Raw genomic sequence first — 24931 nt, 5'->3', positions numbered from 1 at the left:
CAGAATACATTTGAAACAAGGCACAAAAGCCTCAGTAAATCTGTCCCTGCGTGTCTGTTTATCAGTCAACAGTCAGTCCTGAATGGTGACTTCTGACTGGCATTTACTCCTCCAATTCCACACAAGAGTTGACTGATAGTCAAATTTTAGCTGCCCAAACCGGCCGGAAATAATTGTTTCACATCAGTGCTGAGGCCGTGTGTGGGCAAACTAGATAACACTGCATTAATGTGTTGAAATAGATTGTGAGGGAGAGAAAGGAGAAAGTGAGTTCATGGGTAGTTTTTTCTTTCTGGTCCCTTGTGCACTTCAATAGTTCAATATAATCGGTAGCTTCTCTTTGTTATGTGTGCTTTATTTCATCCAGGAGTGTTGTTATTGCCATTATATAGGAAGCTTTCATGATCAGTGGGTTGAGTGGTAAAACATTAATAAGACAGACAGTATTTAATAGTGACTGCTATAACTACTGTAGTACTAAAAGATAATTATTTCACTTTAAGTTATACTAGTTATACTTTGAATGTAACGATTATCACCTCTTCAGGATCTTAAACTGAAGCTACATAACTCATAAATTTAACTTTACCCCCACCAAATGATTTATTTTCATCATAATTAATTATCATTCTGTCAGTTGATGTGAACGTACACTGTAGCACTGTAGCCTGGATGAGAAATTGCAGAAAAGTTGTCTTACTCCAGGAGAGAGTATTCCCTGCTCTTTGATTTTATCGAGCAATGGTAAGGACATAAATCTCCTGCACCACTTAACGCAGAGAAAACATAATCTGCAGGCTTTTTTTGAGAAGTAACAGATCAGTAATATAGAGAAAAAGTAATACACGTATGGCTTATGTGACATATATGTGTAAATCACTGTTCCACCAACTGTATTATATACTGTGCTTAAAAGGATTACACAAGTGCTTGTATCACAGAGCTCTGCGCTATTAACCTTTCCTCTCCAGGTTTCCTTTAATAAGGGCAAAGTGGGTGTCCCTCAGCAAAGACAAGCCAGTGTTGCAGCGTTTTCAGCCATTGTGATTTTAATTAGAGGAATTTGGCCGCAGTCGACATCATCAGATCCTCTCATTTGTAATCTGAGTGAGTTGGCCAGGGTTGACGAGCTGACGTCCAAGACTCAATCGGACTCTTTAACCCCTCTGAGTGGACAGATTTTGTTCGGCTCACAGTCTCAGGCAAGCCCTCTACTGCAGGAGCCTTGATGCAAAGCGCATGAAACCAGAAAAATGTGACAAAACACTATGATGATAAAAAAATAAAAGGGGGTTACATAATACTTTACATACACACAGTCAGTATTACATTAGGTGCTCTGGACATTCATATTTTGCCAAAAATCTCACAAATTGTGTGACTTGAATGCAGTTAAAAGGCTTCTCCATGCATAAGAAATAATAGAAATATGTTTTCTATAATTAAAAGATTACATAGTTTCAAAGTAAAGTTTAGTCCCAGTCACTCAACAGATTACTCAGGGAAGGCTCCAGTCAGTGGGTTTGAACTAAACAGAAAATGACTGTTCTTGCTGTGCGCTCTATAACAGTCATACATCTAGTCTCTTCCAGCTCTTCACATGGCAGGGGGTCAGTCAGTGCCACAGGGGGGCCGCAGCGCTCTGTGCCTAGGCGTGCCATCTCAGGCGAGTTGCAGGCTTTCACCACGTCGACCACCTCTACTTTATTAGATTAGACTCTGGCCCTCCTCGGGTTTGTAATTGCATTTGCTTGATGCTGTGTATTTAAGAATAGAACGGCCATGGTCCCCGTGGCCCTTCCCTACCTGATTTCCCAGCTGCCTCCAGGGGGAGCAGACCGTCCCCAGGATAAGAAGTCGTCATGACAACCAGGAGGCAACTGGTGAGGGGAAGATGGAAAGACCTACTGTAGTTTCCCTGTGTTTCTATGTGACTTTGCACTTTCTTTCCTGCTGGATTTCTTTTTTGTTATTCACTGTTTCATGAGGCAATTCATTTTGGTTCATCCTTTGTTCTTGTTCTGAGACGGACAAAAAAAACAGCAAGTGTTTCTTTGTGCTGGGTCTCTCTGGGAGGGGGAAATGAAGGGCTGTCAAACAGCGACTCATATTTCATCCTGTCCATAATTTATGGAGAGACTAGGTTTAGGAAGGGACATTAGGCTAACATGGGGGGATGCTTGTTAAAGCACCCCCCCCATGAGTCATGAGCAACTGGAGGGGGTACAAATCGATGGTGACACATGTTTCTATTAGCTACACAGTGCACTTGATGCCATTTTCCCATCATAAGTATTTGCAGATAAGCTCCCATTAAGTGTCATTATGTGTCAGTGATACTTTGTGGCAATGTTTAGCGGTTTATCAAAGCATGTTTGAGGGTTTCCTGCTAGCATGCTAACAATTGTAGCCCATGTGACTTCAAGATCTTGAAAAAGCCCCTTTACAGAAGGGGTGGAGCTTTGATGTCCTCCTCTCTGCTCTGCTTTAGTGAGACAGCAAGCTTTATATGGCGTGGGACAGTGACATTCTTTTGAACTGGGAGTTGCACCAACCAGGGGTAGTATATCATAAAACACAACCTCTCTGCTAATCACAAATTACAGCCAGCCTCTCCTCCAGTCCTGATCCAGCTCTCTCCACAGGGAAGCCAGGGCCAAGGAGAAGAATACTAGCTCCTGCCAAGTCCCCACCACTCCCCACTACAAGGTGCTTATAAATCGGCATCCTCACAGATAGGTCAAGGTTTTGATTTGGTCGTGACCTTAGTTCATAAATCTGAATGATGTAGGGGCCTTGGTTAAAAGGCTGCTGGATCAACTCTCAGCTGGGACACCCCTCCCTCGCTTTCTGTCTCTTTCTGTCCTTCTCTGACTCTCTCTCCTCTTCCATTTCTCCAAACCTCATGTCCCTTTTTCAGTCCCCGCTGCAGTCTCAAGTCCCCGGAGCCTTTATAACAGGCCAAGAGAGAGAGAGAGGGAGGGAGAGAGAGAGATGGCGAGGGGGTGAAACAGGCAATCAATAAATCAATATGTTTTGCGCCACTAAGCTAGGGTAAGCTTACTCTTTCAAACCTGCGTGTGCATGTACACACACACACAAATACACTCACTTACCATCCCAGCAAATTTCTTTCAACACACACACACACACACACACACACACACACACACACACACACACACACACACACACACACACACACAAACAAATGAAGGCTCAGGACAGAATGTCCCTTGCCAAAAGACATTTTGTTGTTTTAGCGACTTTCTTTTTTTCTCATTCTATTTCCTGTTTTGGGTCATTAAGCCATTGATTTTTGTTTCAACGGGTAAGTGGTGGTGGGGACCCCCTGGGAGCCGGCTGAAAACCTCAACAGAGTGGCCCCAGCAGGAGTTTCTCTAGTTGTGACAGGCTGCTCCCAAGGGCCAGTGGGCCCTCTTAACTCTGCAGGGGGAGAAACTGTCGTCTGAAATCAGTCATTCTGCCTCAGCATTCCCAGGCACTCCGCTGTAAGCGTATCCACTTGGATATCTATAGATTTCTTCTTGTTAAATGTCTTTGCAACCACTGGATGTACAAACTTGTGCATTTAGTGACAGATTTGGATTCTGGTCCTCACAGGAATTCTTGGGAGTGTACAATTGATCAGCTCTCTTCATGGATTTTAAAGGATGTAAAAAGTTGGCTGGAGCATCTGCTTTCTTATCAGTATGCCCAATATTTTTAGGTCTGTGGCGGCGGTGAGGATAGAGGAAAGAGCTAGAGAGATACAGTGAGATACAGTAGCAACTCTGGCAGACCAAGATTCAGTTGGCCAATGGCCAGCAAGATATTACAGTCAGATATATAGTAACACAGATGGATGCACTCAGCCTAAAGAGGCTGACATATTGGCCAGCGCTGTCATAAGAATGACATAATAGCGATCCTGACAGGAATTTAAAATAAATGCTGCGCCACCGCAGAGTTGCATAAGCACTTTAACTTTAGCTCATACAACGTAAAACATTACCCCAGACATATGGGATATCCCGAGGGAAGTTTTCAGAGTGGTTGGATGTTAAAGGTGGAGGTCTGACAACTGGAAGTGGTCCCCTAACGTGTTGGAGATGTAACTCTTGATTTCAGCACTCGCAACCAAAGCATCCTCGGGTTCTGCTATGTGGCTCCTTGATATAGAGATACTATTCTGCATTTCGTTAAAATGCATCTCAGTTAATGGATCTGCACTCTCCCTGAGAAAATGCAGGGAAACATATCCGGCCTGACAACTCACAGAAAATGCAAAACTATTCAAATATGTGGAGAGTTGTAATGATGAACGCAGTTTTTATAAATTCCAAAATAGTTTCTCATATACTGAACAATTAGTGGTTACACCAGTGGTGTAAGCTACTGATGATCTAGACCTTTTTAAAAACAAAGGGAATCACAAATACAAAAAACAAAAAACTTAATCAACCTTCTGTTGAATTTCTCTGAACCATATCTACTTCTACTTGAACATGCTGGCATACTGGATTTACCCTGTTGCATCATTATGGCAAAATGCATTCTTGAGGTGGTTGGACCACCTACTCTGCATCTTGGGTGCATTTACACATACATACCCTTAAATGTGGTTAAACTCAGTCTGGACAAAATCCAAGTTGATTTGAGTCATTTTTTGCCAGATGTAAAGGGGGTCTGTTTCACAAGACAAGATAAATATGAAAAACTGCAGTGTTTTGGCACCATTCCTGCAAAGTACATCAAAGCATAGGGCTCAAATTAATACCAGGGGAGAATGGCAGAAGCTCCTCTGCTGAGAAACACATAACTGTGATGTGGTGCAGTGGGGGAACGGTTAAATTATGGACATTTTAAAGTCAGACTGTATATTTTTGAGAGAAGAAATAGCATAATCTTCCGCTAACAAATGAAAGTTGAATTCCTAAGCAAATAACATACATCGTTGCTCATTTCCTTATACACTCAGAGGTTTTGCTGCTTCAGCCTTAGGGTACTTGATCTTATATGACAGCACAGTGGCTAATGTTAGCAAACTTTTGACAGTTATCATGATACTGAGTCAGTTTGCCAACATTATACTCTTCCTTTACTTGTGCTACTGCCATGCTGTATTTTAGCATGTCACAAATTAACACCATTTTATCACAAAAATAGAACAAGGTGTAAACACAGATTTACTGGATGACAGGCTGACATGCTAAAAATGTAGTGAAACTGTAGCACAAGCGGTTGTAATAAAGTTAGTGAGCTATACTGTAATATCTAAAGTTTGATAACATAGCTAGCATTAGTCACGTTAAGCAACTGGTCATAAGGAAACAAGTGAAGCTGTAGCATCCTTGATTGTATTAACTGAGCTTATGAATTTGACTGTTCATTTGTAAGAATAACAATGTGATATCTTACTTTAAATCTTTTTGTTACATGTCTATTTATGATGCCTTCAAAGACCAAAACCACTTTGACCCCCTGGTTTGCATTTGTGAAAGTAAGGCAATAAATACTACCAAGGTAAACCAGACTTTGCAAAAAGGAATAAAAAAAATATCTCCTTGACAATACCATCCTGCTGTTTTCCTCCCCTCTCCTCGCCACCTCCTCATTCACATCCCCTCCTCTTCCTGTCCAAGTCTCCCTCTGTTCGAGAGGAAAGGCACCTGGAGATACTTTACAGGTTCAATTTAAAGGAACTTTTCCTCCATCAATAATGAAATCGTATTCCCCTCTCCTCCCTTCTCTCACTCTCTCTCTCAACCCTCCACCCCACCCCACCCCCGGAGTGAACCAGGTGCTGGTAGATTGCCGCTTCTTGAAACTCTCTCTCACACTTAAGCCGTTTTCACAAATGAATTTGCCTTTTCACACACACAGCACACAACCGGAGATTTTCCATGTGAGACGTGCTCTCACCTACTGGAAATACTCTGTTTAGTTTAGGTGAGGGGAGGCGCCTGGGGAGAGCGCGCAGGAGGCAGAATAGAAGCGTCTGCAACACGCCCACTCGCTCACTGTGAATTCTCCAGACAATGACCTGCTGTATTCATACATGGGCTCAATCAGACATTATTGGACATAGGGAGCAGGCGGGGCAAGGTCTGTTTAATGTCCGGTTTAAATAATTTGCGTTCACACAGACAGATCCTCCGAGTAATGCTGAGAAAAGTTCAGGGTTGCAAATACCTGTGTGAAAACAGCTTTGGTCTCATCTCTCTTCCTCTTATCCTGAGCTAAGTATTCATTTTAGCGAGAGGAAAGAAACAGGAAGGTGACAAATGAAACAGATGTAAATGAAGAACGCAGAGAGAAAGAGGTGCATTTTGCCTACATTGTAAAACAGCCAAAGTAGAGAATATGGAGAAACTGTGGGTCATGTTATAACCAAAGTTCAATTTCTTTTTCAATGCTACATTCATTTTCATGGTGCCCTGTCTTCCTTTTCAATCTCCTCTTGGCTTTTTCTTGTATGTGGCATTAGAGAGGGAGCAAGCTTTGACATTATGACAGTCCACTGAATAGCTGAAGCCATCAGCGTGAATATGGGAATGAATATAGAGTAATAAAAGACAAAGATGAGAGACAGATTGACATTTTGGCTGTTGCGTCCTTGGTGCATGACAAAGATGAAAGATCCGTTCTTTCTGCCCTGTTTTGTTGTTGACATAGTGTGTGTGTGTGTGTGTGTGTGTGTGTGTGTGTGTGTGTGTGTGTGTGTGTGTGTGTGTGTGTGTGTGTGTGTGTGTGTGTGCATTCCTCCTGTGTGTGTGAGTGTAGGCAGGGTGGTACACCACATGCAAATAACAGTGCTTGCGTGTGCGAATGTGTATACTGCATTCAGTCACGTGCATGTGCATATTTTTGACTCTTAAGTGTGTGGGAGTGAGAGAACATTCACATCGCCCACCTGGGCTCTAGCTGAGAGCCAGTAGAGCTGTCTTACTGAAAAACTCCCTGTTGTTTCTTTGGCGGAGCCTAACAGGCAGATTTGACTGTATCACTTCCTTCTTACTCCTCCTCCTCCACTCCTAACTCCTCTCTTCTCCCTCGATCTGTTCTCTTCCTCTGTTCCCGACACTCATCTCTTTCACTCCTCTTCCTCTCTTCCTGCCTTTTCTATATTTAATCAGCCAGGGAGTGTGGAATTAGTGATTATTTGATGGAAAATGCAGGCAAGAGAAGGAGCATGTGCGTATGTGTATGTGAGAAAAAAGAGAGTGGAGCTGATCTCTCACTTATCTGTCTAGATCTCCTCCTGTCATTTCAGAGTTTAGAGAGTGCAGAGGACTATAGAGGTTAATGAATTGCATAATAGGCCTTGCAGGGTTTGGTCGTACACTACAGACATGCATGACATCTCTGTTCAACACCCCCCCACCACCACCACACACACACACACACACACACACTCTTTCATGTTTGCATCACTCTCACTCTTCCTTTATGTTGCTTGTGCCTTTCTCTCTTTACTCAGGATATGTTCACACTGAGGCCATGTTCAGACCGACATTAGCCCTGCATGAAAAATGTCCACTTATTTATTTCAATAAGAGCACTGCACTGAGGCACCTGGAGCAGTGAGACAAGACACCAGCAAAAAAAAACGCAAGGTTGCCCGACAAAAAAGTTCCATCTGATTCCACGGCATCAGCAACACACTAAATTTACATTTACATGTATTCATTTGGCAGACACTTTTATCCAAAGCAACTTTCAAGTGACCATTAGTTGAATACATGAAAGCATGCATTCCTGGTGTGAATGTAATTCTTCTGTTTCAATTTGGCCATAACAATGTGAACCCGTTTTAAACCGAGCAGAACGATGTGCATCCACACGAACATTTTCAGGCAGTACCAATGTCCACCCACAGTGACCTGAACAACAGGAACAACTGGTTGGCAAAGCACAACATAGTCTCAACTGGTTGAAGAAATAGTGCAACATTTTGCTGAGAGTTCAATGAGAGGATCAATGCCACTCACATATCTGTCCGGTAAATATAATACTACCGCCAGCAGCCAGTTAGCTTAGCTTTCCGAAACTATTGAAATAGCCTACCGCCCCTTTGAAGTTCAGTAATTAATATGTGGTTTTATGGAGGTTTATTTGTCAGACTAGTTTGAACCCGGGAGAGGAGACTCCCTGACCAGTGTCCACTGGTCGCTGCTTGTTGCAGAATGTCAAACTATTCCTTTAAATTTCTATTCTGCCCTTCCTGCCCTCCATAATCACCCAGCCAAACCCTCAATTTAGCAATTTTCATTTCTATATTTTTCTATTTCTGTTGTTAAACAATGAATGAGCATGAAACTGTGACTACCTATAAACAAAAAAAAACAGTATTAAGTATTAAAATTACCATTTTATGATTGTTGTCTGACAAAATGCTAACAGGGGATAAAAAGTTGCTTTGTTAATGTTTCTCACTCTTTCTTAACTTTCCTTCACATTAAAAGATGAGTCAGGCGTTTTCAGATGGGTCCTCTCTGGAGAGCATTATTGAACAAAGGGCCTATATACATTTTTATTTTTGTTTTTCATAACTGCGTCTCTCCCTGCCTTTTTCCAATACAAGGGCAGACTATTGTGAGTGACAGCTCATTACAACACCATCTTCTCAGCCCCTAACCTCATGAGACACAGGCAAAAGTGTGTGTGTGTGTGTGTGTGTGTGTGTGTGTGTGTGTGTGTGTGTGTGTGTGTGCAAGAAAGTGTGTGGGCATCCATGTGCACATTTCGGTGTGTATTTGAACATAAGAGTGGCTGCATTTCCTCGCTAAGTGTATTCGTACTGAGTTTGCCCAAGCTGCCATTTGTGTCTATATTTACATCTGCATATGCTGTAAGGTATCTTTATATGCACAGGCCTTTCAAGTCAGCTCTCACTCTCTTTTTCTAATACACACATGCATACACACACACACACACACACACACACACGCACATATACAGTCCAGCAATATGCAGCTCATGAATAGTCCCGCAGCAATTATGGGAAACCCACTCATTCTCTCTGTGCCTCAGTGATGGCGGGAGTAGAGGACAAAGGTTGTGGGGGGATGGAAGTGAAAGCAGTCTGCCCAGTTCCCATATGACAGCTTTTGAACTTGTTTTCTTTTTTTTTTTATTCATTAGATAAGTGAAAAGCAAAAACCCAGTGATGGCACACCAGTTCCAGCCATGATTTATGTTCACCTCTGGAAAGAGAAAAGTAGAATTTATTGCTTTCTCGTCTGGTCTAATCTTTACTATATGCTGCAAAGCCCAGGAAATGCAGTAAGCTTAGAGGGAGAGGGAGAGAGAGAGGCTGAAATTTGTCCTCTACACTTTCTCTAGTTAGCTTTTTTCTTTTTTTTTTCTTTCTCTCACTTACAAACCAACTCTATCACATTTTGTCCATGTTGTTTTTTTCCCCTCTTGCAAGCTTACATACACAGGAGCACCCATACTCACACACACACACACACACACACACATACATGTGCACGCTTAGGTGCACACACAAGGTTTGAACACTTCTAATCACACACAAACAGGTGCACCACGCACACAGACGCACGCTCGCACATAAAATGAGAGCTGCTTAGCCCCTCAGCGACACCTTTACTTCTCTCGCACCAATTTTCTCACACTTGTTCACTCTCTGTGTCTTCTCTTCTTTCTTTCTCTCACTGCCTCGCTCCGCACCTCCGCCCTCAGCCGCCTCCGCATATAGATCCTTTCTTTTTATAGTCAAAGCTATAGTCCCCATGGCAACATCAGAGTTGTTGATTGCCAAGGTGCTGTACATCTAATTATGTAACTATCGCAAGGGGTCGTGTTGGCTTGTGTGTGTGTGTGTGTGTGTGTGTGTGTGTGTGTGTGTGTGTGTGTGTGCTCTGCAGCCTATTTGTTTCTCACCGCAGCAGTGTCCTCTGTTAGCAATGGTTATTTTTGTGATGAATCAAGCTGTGGTGTGATAATCGATCTGTGTTCAGAGTCAGACGTTGATGTTTTATGAAACAAAATAAAACATTCGCACATGCTCAACATGGAATATCTGATATGTTTCGTGCACATGTATCAATTGGGATTGTGTATGCATGTCTGCATGTGCGTCTCATTTGCACATGAGGTTTAGGTGTGTGAGGGTGCAGAGTATGTGCAAGTGCATGTCACAGGCAACTGTGAAGCTATAACAGGTTTTGACAGGGTAAAATCATTTGGAGGTGCAGATGATGGGCTTTTTCTATCCATTTTACGGTGTGACAACAGAATTCTCAACTGTCGATTCCTATTAAAGCGTTCGCAGGAAGCGTAAACCCAGTCTACTCTCATTGCACAGTGATTCTTATCCAGGTAGAGCACAGAAAAGATGGAGGGAAACAAGGGGGAAAACACTGTATTATGCATTAACTCGCTGTGGAAAAAATAGCTTTCGCACTCACACTCATTTACTCAATTCGACAAAAAATCCATACAGGAGAAGAGGAGGGAGAAGAACGAGGGAAAAATAATAAGACGTGGAACAAGAATAGAAAGGAAAACAGAAAAGAGCACTGCATTTGCATCTTAACCTCTCATTCAAAACTGCTCGAGAGCCGTCCCACTACTGCGAGCGATTCAGGCTGCTTGCCAGTGAAAGAAGGAGAAAACAGGAGGAGATAAAGAAGAGGTGGGCTGGTGTGAAATGGATCAAACAATGGATGTGAGAAAAGCGTTGCTGTTCTCAACCAACTGCGGGCAAAAGAGAAAAGGAGTGGAGGAGGAGTGGGGGTGTGTGATAACTTGCAGCTTTTAAAATGTCTGTGTTTTGTAACTAGTTTTCCAACAACAGGTTCTTCAGAAAGTTGGAGAAAGTATTCGCAGAGCCGCAGTAGTTAGTGTGCGAAAGGAATGGGCTTTAATCAGGAAAGCGAAAGCAGTATGTATGTGCGAATGAAAGTTCGGAAACAAATAGTAAGTGAGCCTTTGAGTTGAGATTATTCTGTTACACGTACTGCTCAAAAAAAGTTAAGAATGAATTTGGATGTGTGCATAAGTGCATGTGTGCGTGCATGTGTGCGTGCATGTGTGTGTGTGTGTGCACGTGTGTGTGCGTGTGTGTGTGTGTGTGCCTGTCTATCATTCCTTCTTCATGTTTTCTGGATACTTGAAAAAAAAAAAAGGCATGTAGATGAAGGAATGATCAGAGGGCTGAACAGAGAGTCTCGCCTCCTTTGTGTGATCTTCTGTGTTTCCCTTTCACCTGCCTTTGTGGAGACGTAGTGATCTCGGTAGACACTACTGGGACAGCAGCACCACAGAGCGAGCAGCAGCATATAGAAACGGGCAGAGAAACACGATGACTGCGTTTTTTCATTCACACAGCCGCTCTGAGCAGGATTCAGGGGAGGCAATTCATATTGAATTGATAGCAATTCATGAATTGAAAGCAATTCATACTGAATCGCTTTAGGACAGTATTTTCTGTGGGGAGTGAAGTAATTTAACACACGACCTCTGCTGTTCAAATTCATCAGTCACTATTATTAAGTGTCTTTAAACTTCTGCCATCAAACCCACTTCAGCAGTAAATGAGAGTGCTTTAAAACAATGCATGCGGGTTATTGTTCAGAACATGTTTTGGTGCAGTACGTCATCATCTACGGCAACATTTTGAACAGAAGGAAATACTGATTAATGAACGCCAATGTCTCATTTGCCATAATGCACACTGCAGTCACGCTGTTGTTCTAACAGCCAAAGAAAGCACAGTCCGTGCCAATTCATAATTCATCTGGATGCTTTTTTTTTTCTCTTAGTATTTATTTTGTTTCTGTCCACTAAGCCTGACTGCAGCATGCCACTCAATCCCAGCCCGAACAGCTGGGCCAGACCAGCCCATTGTCAGAAAAGAACTCTTCTCATCCTTGATCTGACGTGAAACAGATTTCCCATCTCTGTTTGTCTGTAAAGATGAGAAGGGATAAAGGAGAAGAGAATGCAACAAAAAGACAGAGATTAGGATGTTTTGCTTTGTTGTACTCTTTACCCTCACACACAGACATTGATCTCTCGGCAATATCTTTCACTTTAACATCAAAAGAAAGGTTTGGTGTTTGGCCATATGTCAGGATGAAGAACTACAGGGGAAGTAAAGAGGAAGAAATACCCACTGAGATGCGTAGACATTAGTGGAGATTAAACCTGAAGGGAATCCAAGTGGGATTTAACCATTCATCAACTTTAAGGCCTTTAGCAACACTTCTATAGACTAACCTGAAAGTTCTTCTCAAGTAGTTTTTTGGGGCAACAACAGCTCTTTGCTTGCATATGGTGCAACTGACACAGGTGATGTTTTTGAGTGCAGCTCACCAAAAAACAGCGAATGGCAAGTCACTGTTAAGTTGACAATAAATTAAGTGATGCACCAGTTTGAAGATAAATTGTTGGAATAACCCAAACTTGATGTATACTTTAATGCAGAATTAACAAGAAGACACTGAAAATTAAGAAAGTGCTGAAGATAATGTTTTATAGAGAATAAAAAGTTTCCCGGAGCAGGGCAAAATTAAATTGCCTGTTTTTTAAAGGACGTTTTCTTACTTTATACCAGTGGCGTGCAGTGACTTTTACAGATGGGCAAACAGAGCCCAACAACCAACAAACCCGCCCCACCATTCAGCTGTTTACTACACCAACAAGAAAAATGGGCCACACTACAACATACCTTTTCATGACAGTAGCAGTAGCAAATCTCTCTTAAATTCAGGGTCTGTCCTGTCTCATTATTTTGCGCTGCCTGTCTTTCCTGTGCTGAAAGTCTCTCTCCTCCATCTTGCTGCATGCTGCCTCTTCACCTTCCTGGCTGAAGAAGTATTAGGATTATTCCATTGAACTGACTCTAAACATATCAAATGTGCAGTATAGAAGAAAAAATATCTTTTAAAAAAAAATCACTTCTATGGTAACCTTCAAAATATTTACCAGCAACTGACAATGACAGACTCCAGTGACAATGCAGAATCCAGTATTTTTCTGCCGCAATATTGTTAACCTTTCCCGGCTCGTCATTAGGCCTGTAGTTGGGAAGCACAGAGGAGATGCTGGAACTTGGGTTTTGAGGAGCTGTAGCATTTATTTACTGACAAATTGACAAAGTGCACATACATTGCACTGCTAACTTTGAACTGTCTGCTCCGGTCGCCAGCATCACTGCTCCCTCTCTCTCCAGGGTTGCTGCACAATTTGTAATATCAAATTTAAGACTTTTTAAGAACACAAGACAATAATTATACAATTTCTGCTACAAAAACAACAACAAAAAAGGAATAATATTGAAGTGGAAAGAGTTTCTTTTTTTATTCGTACATGTGTAAACTTTAATCAACAGCACACACATTCAAATGCTTTATCTTATTAGGCTGCAGAAGCTACAAACAATATATGACATCAGTCAAATATCAGCAGCCATTCTATTTCATTATAGTTAACTAAAGTTTTTCTTTGAATGTGTGTTCTTGTGCATGAATGAGAGAAGGAGAGAATAATGTGCGTATGGGACTGGGATAAGGATATGATTAAAATGGGGATACACTACACCTGTCGAAGATGAGCAGCCCTTTGCTCTATGTCTACATCTATTTCAGCTAACTCTGCTTGTTTTTCATTGAATCGTCTCCGGAGGCTATTTGACTTCATCAGCTCGGCCATTGTGCTGCCTGATTTGCTTTCAGCTTTTACGGCCGTCATGTCTGCATCGTTTTGGAGTGACACACATCTCCAAGATCTTCTAGTTCATCTTCAACCTCTTTTCTTTTGTTCCTCTGTTCATCCCTTTCCCTTTTCCTCTCTTCCTCATCCAGGTAGATGCAGTTCCTGGTCTGTGTGCTTCACACATTCAAGCACATTTCAAATTTCATTATTCATATAAGCTTCTAGCTATCATCAACATCTGCAAAAGTAATAATAGTCAAACTTTTCATCAGTTTTAACCCCTTAAATTATCAAATAACAGTCCAAGCAACTTTGCATTTTAGCTCAAGTGTTACTGACCAGAGTTACTGTCCTTACTTTGCGGACAGTTGTAGCTCCCAAGCCATCATCCACCTGCTGTGCACTGACCCAAAGCTTTTGGTCTTTGATGTCAACCCTCACAAGATTCAGCAGGGAAACATCTATGGCAACCTGTTTAATGAAACGCCTCAGAGGTCTCTAAAAAAATATAGGGATATTGAAAGACTTACTGTGGTCACCATGAAGGCCTGATACCTACGTACTGAGCTAACACTCAAAGGAGCTACGCTACTTGTGGAACAACATGATGTCTGAAACTTCTCAAACTTACAGCAGCTCTTGCACAGAGATGATAAATCACAGTGTAATTTGCTTATTTGCTTGTTACTGTTGCCTCTTACCGCATAAGAAGAAAAGTCTGTGGAAGTGATTTTCTCATACACAAGTTTAGTTTCCATGTAAAAATAAATCATCATAACTGAACTGAGGACGGCGGAAGATGAGTCGAGGACAGCTTTACAAGCACAAGCACACACCGCTCGCTTCACAATCCCCAGCCTTGGTCAACGGGACACAGTCACGCCGAACGAAAACAGCAGAGACGATAGCTACGACAGCTTGTAGTCAAGCTAGCTTTCAGAGACACTAGCCTGCTGCCACCACAAGAGGGCAGTGAAAGATGAATGCACACAGGCAATATCAGATCCTTTATCATTTTTGTATTGCTCTAATTGATGTCAATTTTTAGCTTTAACTGGGAAAGGACTGTTTGCCTTGCTCGCTCCGATGGCACACCACTGCTTTATACTTAAAAAAGCGAATAGTGTTTGGTTTGTAGTACAGATGCTAGGATGCCTTCTTTCAAAAATTATAAGTTAAATAACTGAAAAATTGAGGACTGTCTGACTCACTCATTTTTAGCTCATAATAATATTGGTGAAAAACATAAGAAGTCCAGATGGAAGCTTAGCTGTTATGGTAATGCAGTCTTGGAATAACCACACTGACTGTCAAGGGGGGAAAAAAAGATGTAGTTTTCAGCCAAACAAAGATTTGGCTTTTTTTTCCCTGTAAGCTTAAATGCTCCGTAAGCTTTTTGACATAATTCTCAAACCCAAAACTACTTTACAGTTTAACATGGTTGTAACTTTAGCTAAGTATTTGCCAGTAAATACAGGCTTCTGTAGCTCAGTCATCATTGCGTAAGATGCAGCATGTCAACAGAATGAGATAAAATATAGTTTAAGCCTAATTTAAAAAAAAAAAAAAAGCTGCTCTGCTAGTTTGTTGTCAGGAAGTAGTAAAATACTTTTTGTTAAGCATATATTAAGAACTGCAGAAACACTTTGTTAACTGCACCTCATGTCCTATTCAGCGCTGAATAGGACATGAGCTAGCATGTTGTTAGCATTGGGCAATATTAGAAATTCCTCACCTCAATATCTGCTTCACTAGCTCCGTCTGTGACTTGTTGGCTGGAAAAACATTTTTTTACCAAGATTAGCCTGTGCACTTGCTCAGAGGATCACTGAGTATGAGGTGAGGCGATGCCGTTTGACTGACTGACCTGAATTACACTCCCGATGAGCGCATCTTGTGCCATGGGAAAAATAACCGCCCCCCACCCCACCCTCACACAAGCTGATTCCAGTTCCATTAGTCACATTACAGCACTTCTCTGTGCAGTCTGCAGCGGTACAGAAATAGTGGTGGACGGGTGTGAGCTGCCCTACAGATGTTGTAAAATACTCAAGAGGTTGCAAAAGTCAATAAAATGAAAATTTTACATGTACTGTAGGAGCTTTGCTGGAAATGTGGAGGATGTTCCCTGCGATTGTAATGCTTCTGTGAATTAATGTAAAATCAATACTTTTAAAATAGGTTGTCCTCTTTGTGACCACTAGTGAAATCTATTACATACCTGCTAAATGTTTTCAGTTTTTTTCAGCTAATCTTGCTAGTGAGGTTTTTTTTTTCTCTCCATACAAGCGCCCTGTTTCCCAAAAGCATCTTAGGGTTATAACCATATTTGTTCAGCTAATGTTTCCATTGGCATGTTTCCATCCCAAGATGAGTGTTGTGTGCTGCATGCTGAGATACTTTGGAAAGCGGATCGGGGTCGAGCACCAGTGGCTCATTTGATGGTATGAAGACAGGCATTTGGTTACACTCAGACCCAGTGGTATTGCTCCTGCAGAGAATCTCAACATCTGGATCAGCTCCCTTTCTTACACTTGATGTCAAATACAGCACACTCAAGAATCAGATAATGTAAGCATGAACAAAGAGCAAAAAGAACCCAAACACCTCAACATTCAAATGGGACGGAGGCAGAATGAAAGCAATTGGAATGTAAAAGAAAAAAGGGCCTTCAGCTGCAGAATGTAAAATAGAGCAAGTTTTGACAATAGTAGAGGAGGAATATTATAAAGGCAGCCTTCCTTGCTTCCCTGGGAGAGTTTCATGGAGTGCTTTCTCACTGTGATAATGAAATGACCTGGCCTGCACTGTTCCACTCTCTCTCTCTCTCTCTCTCTCAAAAACACATCTGCTAGACGAGGGTGAAAATGAGAAAATCCTACCTCCTCTCCCGAGTTTCGTAAAGCATACTTTCAATATTCTTTTTTACAGACAATAATGGGATATGAGTGACAGTGTATTCTCGTGTCCTTGTGAGTGCTGTGTATCACTGTGGCTCTTTGCGCATGTATTCGTTGTGTGTTGCTCTGGATGCGGGCACTTGCACCGTCGAGCAACTTGTAATAAACTGTATTTGAAGCGCATTTGACATAACAAGGTACTATACAGAAATTCAGTGGATAGAAATCCCATAGAGTTGTCATTGTAACATTGTTCTTGTAACTTTGTTTTTGTGGTTTGCACGGAGTGGAATCAATACAGTAAGCAGCACATCTCAGATCAAGGACTTCAATTTCGTCCCATTTCAAGGTAGAATCCAATAAAGCAAACTATAGTCCCACACTGTTTTGAGCTAATCTTGTGGGCCTCACTAGACATTCAGGCCGTACTAGACTGATTCAGAAGAATGACTCACCAGTTTGGTACAGCACAGACTGCATGCAGACCATGAATTCCCTCAGCTTCTAGTTAGCAGGGAATCTATGGCAGCACTGAGGCAGAGCGCTGTCATTGAGTTACATAATCAACAGAGGAGTGTAGCAAGAATGTGTGTGTGTGTGTGTGTGTGTGTGTGCGCGCACCCATGCATTTGTGTAGCTGCAGTTCTTTTTGAGCTGTCAATCATGTGGTACACCAAGGCCACTCTAACACAAGGCTGCTGAGGTGGACTTTCAGCAACAATGGAGCTTAGCTTGCCTGTATGTGTGGGTTTGTGGGTGTGTGTGTGTGTGTGTTTGTGTATATGTCTGTGTGTGTGTGTGTGTGTGTGTGTGTGTGTGTGTGTGTGTGTGTGTGTGTGTGTGTGTGTGCATGTGTGTGTGTGTGTGTGTGAGTCCATGTGTGCACTCGCTACTGTTTTTAAAGGCTTGTGTGTGGATGAATAGGCGGTCGCATTTACAAGGCTGAGTGGAAAAAGCATGCTACATAGGATTTATTAGGTGTGCATGCTGAGAGATGAGCCAATTTACTGCACATGTTGACTCACAAGGATACATTTACATATCTATTTTGTGTGTGTGTGTGAGTGTGTGTGTGTGTGCGCGCGCTTATTTGTATCCTTATTTGGTATGTTTCCATGCATGCTTGGATGCATAGGCCTATTTGTGATTTTGCATGTTTGTGTATGAGCCAAGCTCGTGTGCATAAGAGTGCGTGTTTAGTCATGTCAGCTTACCAACTTGTGCTTGTTTGTGTGTGCCCATGTGTTTATATATGTATGTACGTCTGTATCTCTGTGGCTTTTTGTGTAAATGTAGATGGGATTTTATTTTCATACTGGCATTAGGCTAAAGAGAGCTTGTTGTATTGTCTCTATATTGTGTTGCTTCTGCTGCTCAATGCTGCCATCTGGCTTTGGCTAACTCCACCACAGACATCCTCAGGGAGCTATCCGTGCTAGTCAGCGTCTGGTTTTAACAACTGTTTTGGGATCGGTTGTCCAGTGGGCTGGTGCTAACTCACCCTATTATGAGCAGGATGATAAAACTGACCTTGAAGCAGTTTATGGGGCTGGGATAATGGAAAACACTGATAGAAAGCCCATGAAACTGCACTTAGCTTTCAGTGACAAAAGAAAATAATGGTTTAACCACTTAACATTATTTTGATCTGTATCTAAAAAATTTTGAGCGGACATTTTGAATGTAGTTGTTTAACTTAACATTGATGAATTAATTCTTGATATTAGGAAGGAACATTAGAACGAAATCAAGAACTGCAGTTTAAATTTAAAAAAAGTTGCCTCATAACTTAAAACAAATGATAAGGGACAGTATGAAAGTTACTGGGGGAGGGGAGGGTAGAAAAGGGGGATGGTATTGTGATTTTTATTTTTGCTGACATGCGGATAGTCCAGGTTGTTTGGGTGAGAAGGGGATGGTCTTTTATGTTTTCCTTATATGATCTTTATAATCTATTTCAGCCTTACCTTGTAAGATTTGCTATGTAAAAAAATGTTTCATCAAAAAGATGATGCATGCCACGGATCACAGATGGATGTTTTGTCATATGCAGAGTACAGTTGTCAGTAAAGTTATATCACTTTTGAGATTTTAGGGGTGAGGATTGCTGCAGTTTTTTTTTTTTTTTTGAAAAAGTAAAACATAAAGTTAATCATTCTTTCACACTCAAATAATTTTTGTACAGTCCCTAAAATCTCAGCGCATAGAAAAATTAAAAGCAGGAAAATTAAACCAAACCTCGGAGGGTCAGTGCCATCGCATACCGTGCAGGTTAAGACCGGCAGTTGCATATAAAACCAGCGGAGGTGGAACACAATTAGGTCAGATTGAGGCCAGACCATTTGTATGGGTCACGGTAAAAGCACTCATATGTATGCAGGCTTATAGCCCCCCTGGGAGCACTGGGTTGACCTTGTCCTATACTCTGATCTATGTCCTCATATCCCCCTATGTCCTCTTTTCCTCATTCCTCTGCCGTGTCTCTCCTCTTTCCTCCCCCCACTTTCTTTTTTATTACCACATTTCTCTGCCCTCAAACACCCCCTTTTTTTTACTGTTTTCAATTAGTTTCTCTTCTTTCTCACCCTATTCAGTTTCACCATTCTTATGATCACTCTCTTCCCTATCCAACCCTTTTTTTGATTCATGTCATTCTCTCTCTCTCTCTCTCTCTCTCTCTCTCTCTCTCTCTCTCTTTCTCACTTTCTTTTTTTTTACTCATTTTAAACTCTCTTTTTTTCCATTCCCCATTTTCTTTATCCCCCTCTCATCCTTTTTCCATATCAACAGCCGGTCTAATAAATAATGCATCACAGCACATTAAAAACATTAGTAGGGTTCTCTTGACTGTCCAAAAGAGGGAGGAGACGAGGGAGAGGAAGGAATGGGTAACTCCATTTTAAATAAGTGTTATGGAGAACAATGTGATTTAATATCAGCAGCAGAAACGCTCCAGAAAAGGGCGAAGGTCCAAGCATTAATTGTGTTTGAGTCGTGACATTGTGCCCTCGCACTCAAAGGTTTTTGCCTTTGGCGAATCATCTGAAAGCTCCAAGATTCATTAAGATGATGACTGTATCAGCAAACTCAAAAGAAAAGATTTAATGACATTTAGCAAAACACTGATGCTGCATCACACAGAACCTTGACCTTTCCCTCCTCCCCTTTCACCCTCAGTTTTCTCCTCTCCTCTCCTCCCCGCCGCACCCCTCCCCATTCCTCCTGGCAGCGTGGCGATTGGCATTATTAAAAATTGATTGGCGGCGAACGTTTAGCAGGGTGGCGAGGTGGAGAGGGAAGGTTTGACAGGCAGGAGTGAAATGAAAGGAGTGCCTCAGCGGACACACTGTGGAAAGGTCTCAGTGGGGGACAGACGGTGTGTGTGTGTGTGTGTGTGTGTGTGTGTGTGTGTGTGTGTGTGTGTGTGTGTGTGTGTGTACACTTGTGTGTACAACCTTGTGTGTGAGGCTAAGAGAAGCTTGCACAAGAACATTTTGTAGTGCGGCTTAGGAGTTTGAAAACTCAAAGAAGATACCGTGTTTGTACTGTGTGTATGTGTTGATTTTACTGTGTGTGTGTATGTGTGTGTGTGTGTGTGTGTGTTTGTGTGTGTGTGTGTGTGTGTGTGTGTGTGTGTGTGTGTGTGTGTGCATGCGTGTTGTGTGAGCGTATAGATCCACGACAATATATCTCGTCCACATAGACCACCACATCATGAATCATGATAGCATCCAAATGCATCCACAGAGATGATCCACAGTCACAGTAGTTCTGCTGACCTAGAGTTACCTCTCCGCCATCCCTCTATCTGTCGCTCCCTTCATCCCTCTGCTTATCCCCCTTTCCAACCCTTCTCTCTCCTTTCATCTCAGATCAAATAATATTTCCAACCCATATTCCCAACCAGCTATTCCCCCAATGGCTATAAGTGTTACAGCTTTGGAGATTTTCAATACACTTTACCTGCAATTTGGCTGAGTGATTCTAAAAAAGTTATTTTGAGGGGGGGGGGATAAAAGCATGTGCCATTACATGAGTACGTGATGCTAACCGGTTTCTTTATCTCTTGTTTTCTTCTTTTTCTTTCTTTTCTTTCTATTATTTGTCCTCCTTCTCTTTCTATCTCTGTCACAGATGAACAGACCGATCCAGGTGAAGCCAGCAGACAGTGAGAGTCGAGGAGGTACTGGACGCCCTTCCTTCCTTCTTTTCCTTCCCCGTTCTCTTCTACTCTCCTTCCTTTGTTCCAGCCTTACAAACATGCTGCCTGCACATATCAGCCTCACCATTATCTGTCCCATTAGACGATGCCCTGTACCTCAACACAGGCTGACAGCGCGGCCTGGCCGGACCCTGCAGTATCCAGAACACGTTATGTAAACAGCGCACTTGCTGCCCGGCGCGGCTTCTAGCTCTTTTCTTGGAGCTTCATCATATGCACTGATGCATATGCATACGATGAGACGCGTGTCTTGTCATGCTCTAGGGGAGAACAGGTCACTACTTTTTGTCAAACACCTTTAATAACTGCGACAAAAGCAAATCCTATTTGATTAATGTCACAAGTTCGTATCAGCCAAATGAATTGAAATGACAGGTCTGTGTGAATGAAAGCGGATGTCTGCTGTGGTATTTTGTGTGCATCGTGCTGTATTGACAGGTAAGACAGCGTAAAGCTGATTTTCTATGTCTAGACATGTAGTGACCTGCTCCTGACATCAATCAATGGACTGTACAAGAGAAGATTGATGTAGTTTGAGCGTTTTTGGCTGGAGTCTTTCAAACTTTGCAGTTGTTAATATAATTGGCACCAGAGCGATTCTTCAGCCACACGAAAGAAGGAAAGAGAGAGAGAGGGGGTAAAAAAAGAGAAGAAGTAGAGCATGCAAGGAGTTGAAGGTTGATAAGCGGGGAGATGCGTAAGGCCTGAAAGAGAGGTGTTAGTCTGTAAAGAAGAAAAAAAAACTTTAAGGAAAAGCAAGGGAGATTGTGCCACATCCTCTTCTATTTAGTTTGGTGGTGCGGTGCTGTGAGTGTGATTGATGGAGCGGGAGGGAACAGAAGCGAGCACCGAGCGTGAGGAAGCAAAGTGAGGGCAATGCAGGACGTCCGCGCCTCTGTCTGTTATTTGGGTCTATCTCTCTCTGCATGTATGTCTGCAGCACACTTCCATCCCTCTCATCTACTCTCCGCAGTTCCATTTTTTTTCCAAGATTGTTTCTGTGGCTGTTTCTTTGTCCTTCTCTATCCTTTAGATTTTTTTCTCAAGCATTAAAGCAAAGCTGGACATTGTAGCACCATAGCGTTACATTTCTGATTGCAGGAGTAGAAGAACAACTCAGATCTTTTACATTTGTACCAGAACAACACTGTAAAAGTGTGCCATCACAAGTAATAGACCTACATTCAAAATCCTTCTAGTAAAATGTATTAGTAAGACGTACTTAAAGTATTGAAAGTAAAAGTTCCAGTTCTTCAGAAAAAAATATCCTGTCACTAACTTATTATTGCACTATTATACATTATTAAATTATTACTACCCACACATCAATATAAGAAGCATTTTACTGTTGTGGTGGAGTTGAAGCTACTTTTAAATATTCCACATAAAGTTAGTTAGTGTGGTCCAGTGGCTCCTAAACTAAGGGTTGGGCCCCCAGAAAGATGATGATTAATTAGGGAAGGAAAGAAGAAGAAACAAAGTTATATTTGCTTTTCATGGGCTGTTCTTTAATTTCTCTCTCTTTGGTGAAATAATTTATAATTCAACATCTTTGGGCCTTGAACAGCCATCTGAGAGGTTTAATGGGAAAATCATTCTTGGGTGGAACAGCTAAAAACTCATAGACATCTGAAACATAGCGGCAACGGGCGCCAGCTAGACACTGCATTTCTGTAAGTATTGAGAGCCATTGATTTTATCTTTAGAAACAGATAGTAGATTTTGATGGTTTTTTTAATACAAAATCTTCATCTGAAAATGAACTAAATATATCTGTCTAACATACTGCATAAATTGTATAAAATTGAAATACTCAAGTAAAGTACAAGTACCCCAGAATTAACTACTGCCTACTAAATGTAACAGTGGAGGGAAATCAGGGAGAGTCATTGTCATATGCTGTCTGTGCGTGAGAGAGAGCTTTACATTGTTGTTGTAGACTCTGGTGTATATTGATTTTCTCTCTAGATGAATATGAGTGTGTGTGTGTGTGTGTGTGTGTGTGCGCGCGCGCGCGCATGCGTGTGTGTGCATGTGTGTGTGTTAACAGTCCTTACCCAAAGAAAGATGTAATGTTTATTAGTGTCTTCCCTGGGGAACTGTAGACTTTGGCCACCAATGAGGTGTGTACCATGACTGTGTATGTGTGTGAGAAAATAGGAGTCTAACATTTCAAGATTTGTGTGTGCGTGTGTGACCATATGTGTGTGTCCTCCACCCCTGATGTGCGCTCCGCTCTTGTAAACCCCCCCGCCCCCCTCCAGTGCAAGGCCAGAGCGCAGATTAGTCTTGTTGACTCGGCAAGGACACCCTGTCAGGCACAGGCAGCGGGGAACGGACCCTAAGCATGCATGCATGCATGCATGCACACATGGGCACACACTCATTTACCCACACCTATACACGCGTTAATTTGCAGAGCACATTCAAATGCAATTGCACTGAGGCTCATTAATTTCCCAACATATACATCAGTTTCCACAAAGCTCAGATTCTGTGTAACGTAAAAACAGACGCTGACACATCTGCTGCTGTTGTGAACTAACACACTTTCACCGTCTGCCTCACAGCTCCCATCAAACACTCATTCAGTGACTCACTCATGTTGTCTGTCATGTGCTGACACTAATGAACTCATGCTTGACCTCAGTCTGCCTATATTTTATTTAAGCCCTTACATATAGAATTTGTATCTGATTATATCATCCACCATTTCTTTCTGTAGTGGTGGAATGTAACGAAGTACATTTACTCAAGTACAAATTTGAAATACTTGTACTTTACTTGAGTATTTCCATTTTATGTATTATGTATGTATCATTTATTATTCTTATTCTCCACTACAAAGGCAAATATTGTATTCCACTACATGAGTCTGACAGCTTTAGTTACTATTTCCTTCACAAATTACAAGTTTTCATACCCTTCCTGTCCACTGAAAACCATGTATCTCCCAATGTGTTGATGTTGACACTGAAGGTTTATGGGTCTCCTTCTTAAGCTAAATAAACTATTTTAAAACCTCTTGGATTAGTTGGAAGATACAGCAAAGCAATGCTACAAACATATAATGATCTTATAGATTATGATGCATTGCTGTAAATTAAACTACCCAACAACCATAAACATCTAGAGGAGTAACTTGCAATTCACACATTAATGCAGTAGTGATATTAATCCAAAAATATCATATATAATAATGGGCCATTTTTCTGCCCAATGAGTCCTTTTACTTTTGATACTTTAAATGCTTTTTTGCTGATAAAACTCACAATTCTGCTGAAGTAAGATTCTGAATGCAGGGCTTTTTGGTTATTCATACTTTTACTCAAGTAAAGGATCTGCGTGCCTCTTCCACTACTGTCTTTTTGACAGCATAAAACTTAGTTTGTAGAAAAACTGGAAAAAGAAATTTGGTTGAGGTCATGTGCTGCTTTCAGAGAGAGAGACTTTTCACAAAATGTTCTGAAATGTCAGTTTTAAGGTGGAAGAGAACAGCAGCCACTAAGTGCAAAGGGGTGTTTGCTGTGTGTCCATATATGAAGAATAGACCAATAATTATTATTAATAATAAAAACTAATGTGAGACTTGAAGAACAATGAACATATATTCATATTTTATGTTTTACCTAATGTACAGAAAGTGGGCATTTTATTTTGAAAGTGGTTTGTTTGTTGGAGTAACCTCTGAGTTGTTCATATTACCTCTGTTTTAATATATTTATTTTTATCTAACTTAGTTAAACCTCGTCTCCTCATCGTGCACTCGCATCCCGTCTGTGATGCACATTTAATAATAATCACAACAATAAATGTGTTGCTCTATTTAGACGAAGCCCCCTGGAAAGACTGTGGAACTGCACTTAAATTTTAATTACGTCTCGACCTGAGGACAGACACACCAGCGCATCTGTCTTGTCTAATACCTTTGGCAGGCACAATTCCTTAGCTATAGGTAGCCATTTTAAATGACTGATGTCGTGAAACAAAATATCTGATCAGTGGGAGTCAGACCCGTGGATTGTCACACGTCGTTCCTGTCATGTCATGTCATGTCTGCTGAAAGATACCAGGATAGAGGACATTGTCTCTCTGTACATAATGTATTCACGTCTATGTA

At 41.6% G+C, this 24931-nt stretch overlaps 1 protein-coding gene across 9 annotated transcripts in view; it reads left to right on the top strand.

Moving 5' to 3' along the window:
* Positions 1–24931, top strand: part of celf4 (CUGBP, Elav-like family member 4) — a 90443-nt gene that overhangs the window by 46132 nt on the left and 19380 nt on the right. For all 9 annotated transcript variants that reach the window (XM_056393425.1, XM_056393417.1, XM_056393373.1 and 6 more), the window contains exon 3: positions 20724–20772. In XM_056393425.1, the coding sequence (XP_056249400.1) occupies positions 20724–20772 (49 nt within the window). The remainder of the gene's footprint in view (positions 1–20723; positions 20773–24931) is intronic.

The sequence above is a fragment of the Seriola aureovittata genome, chromosome 2 (assembly GCF_021018895.1).
Source record: "Seriola aureovittata isolate HTS-2021-v1 ecotype China chromosome 2, ASM2101889v1, whole genome shotgun sequence".
NCBI lineage: Eukaryota > Metazoa > Chordata > Actinopteri > Carangiformes > Carangidae > Seriola > Seriola aureovittata.
The sequence above is the reverse complement of the archived record's forward strand: the minus strand, read 5'-3'. Positions and strand labels throughout refer to the sequence as shown.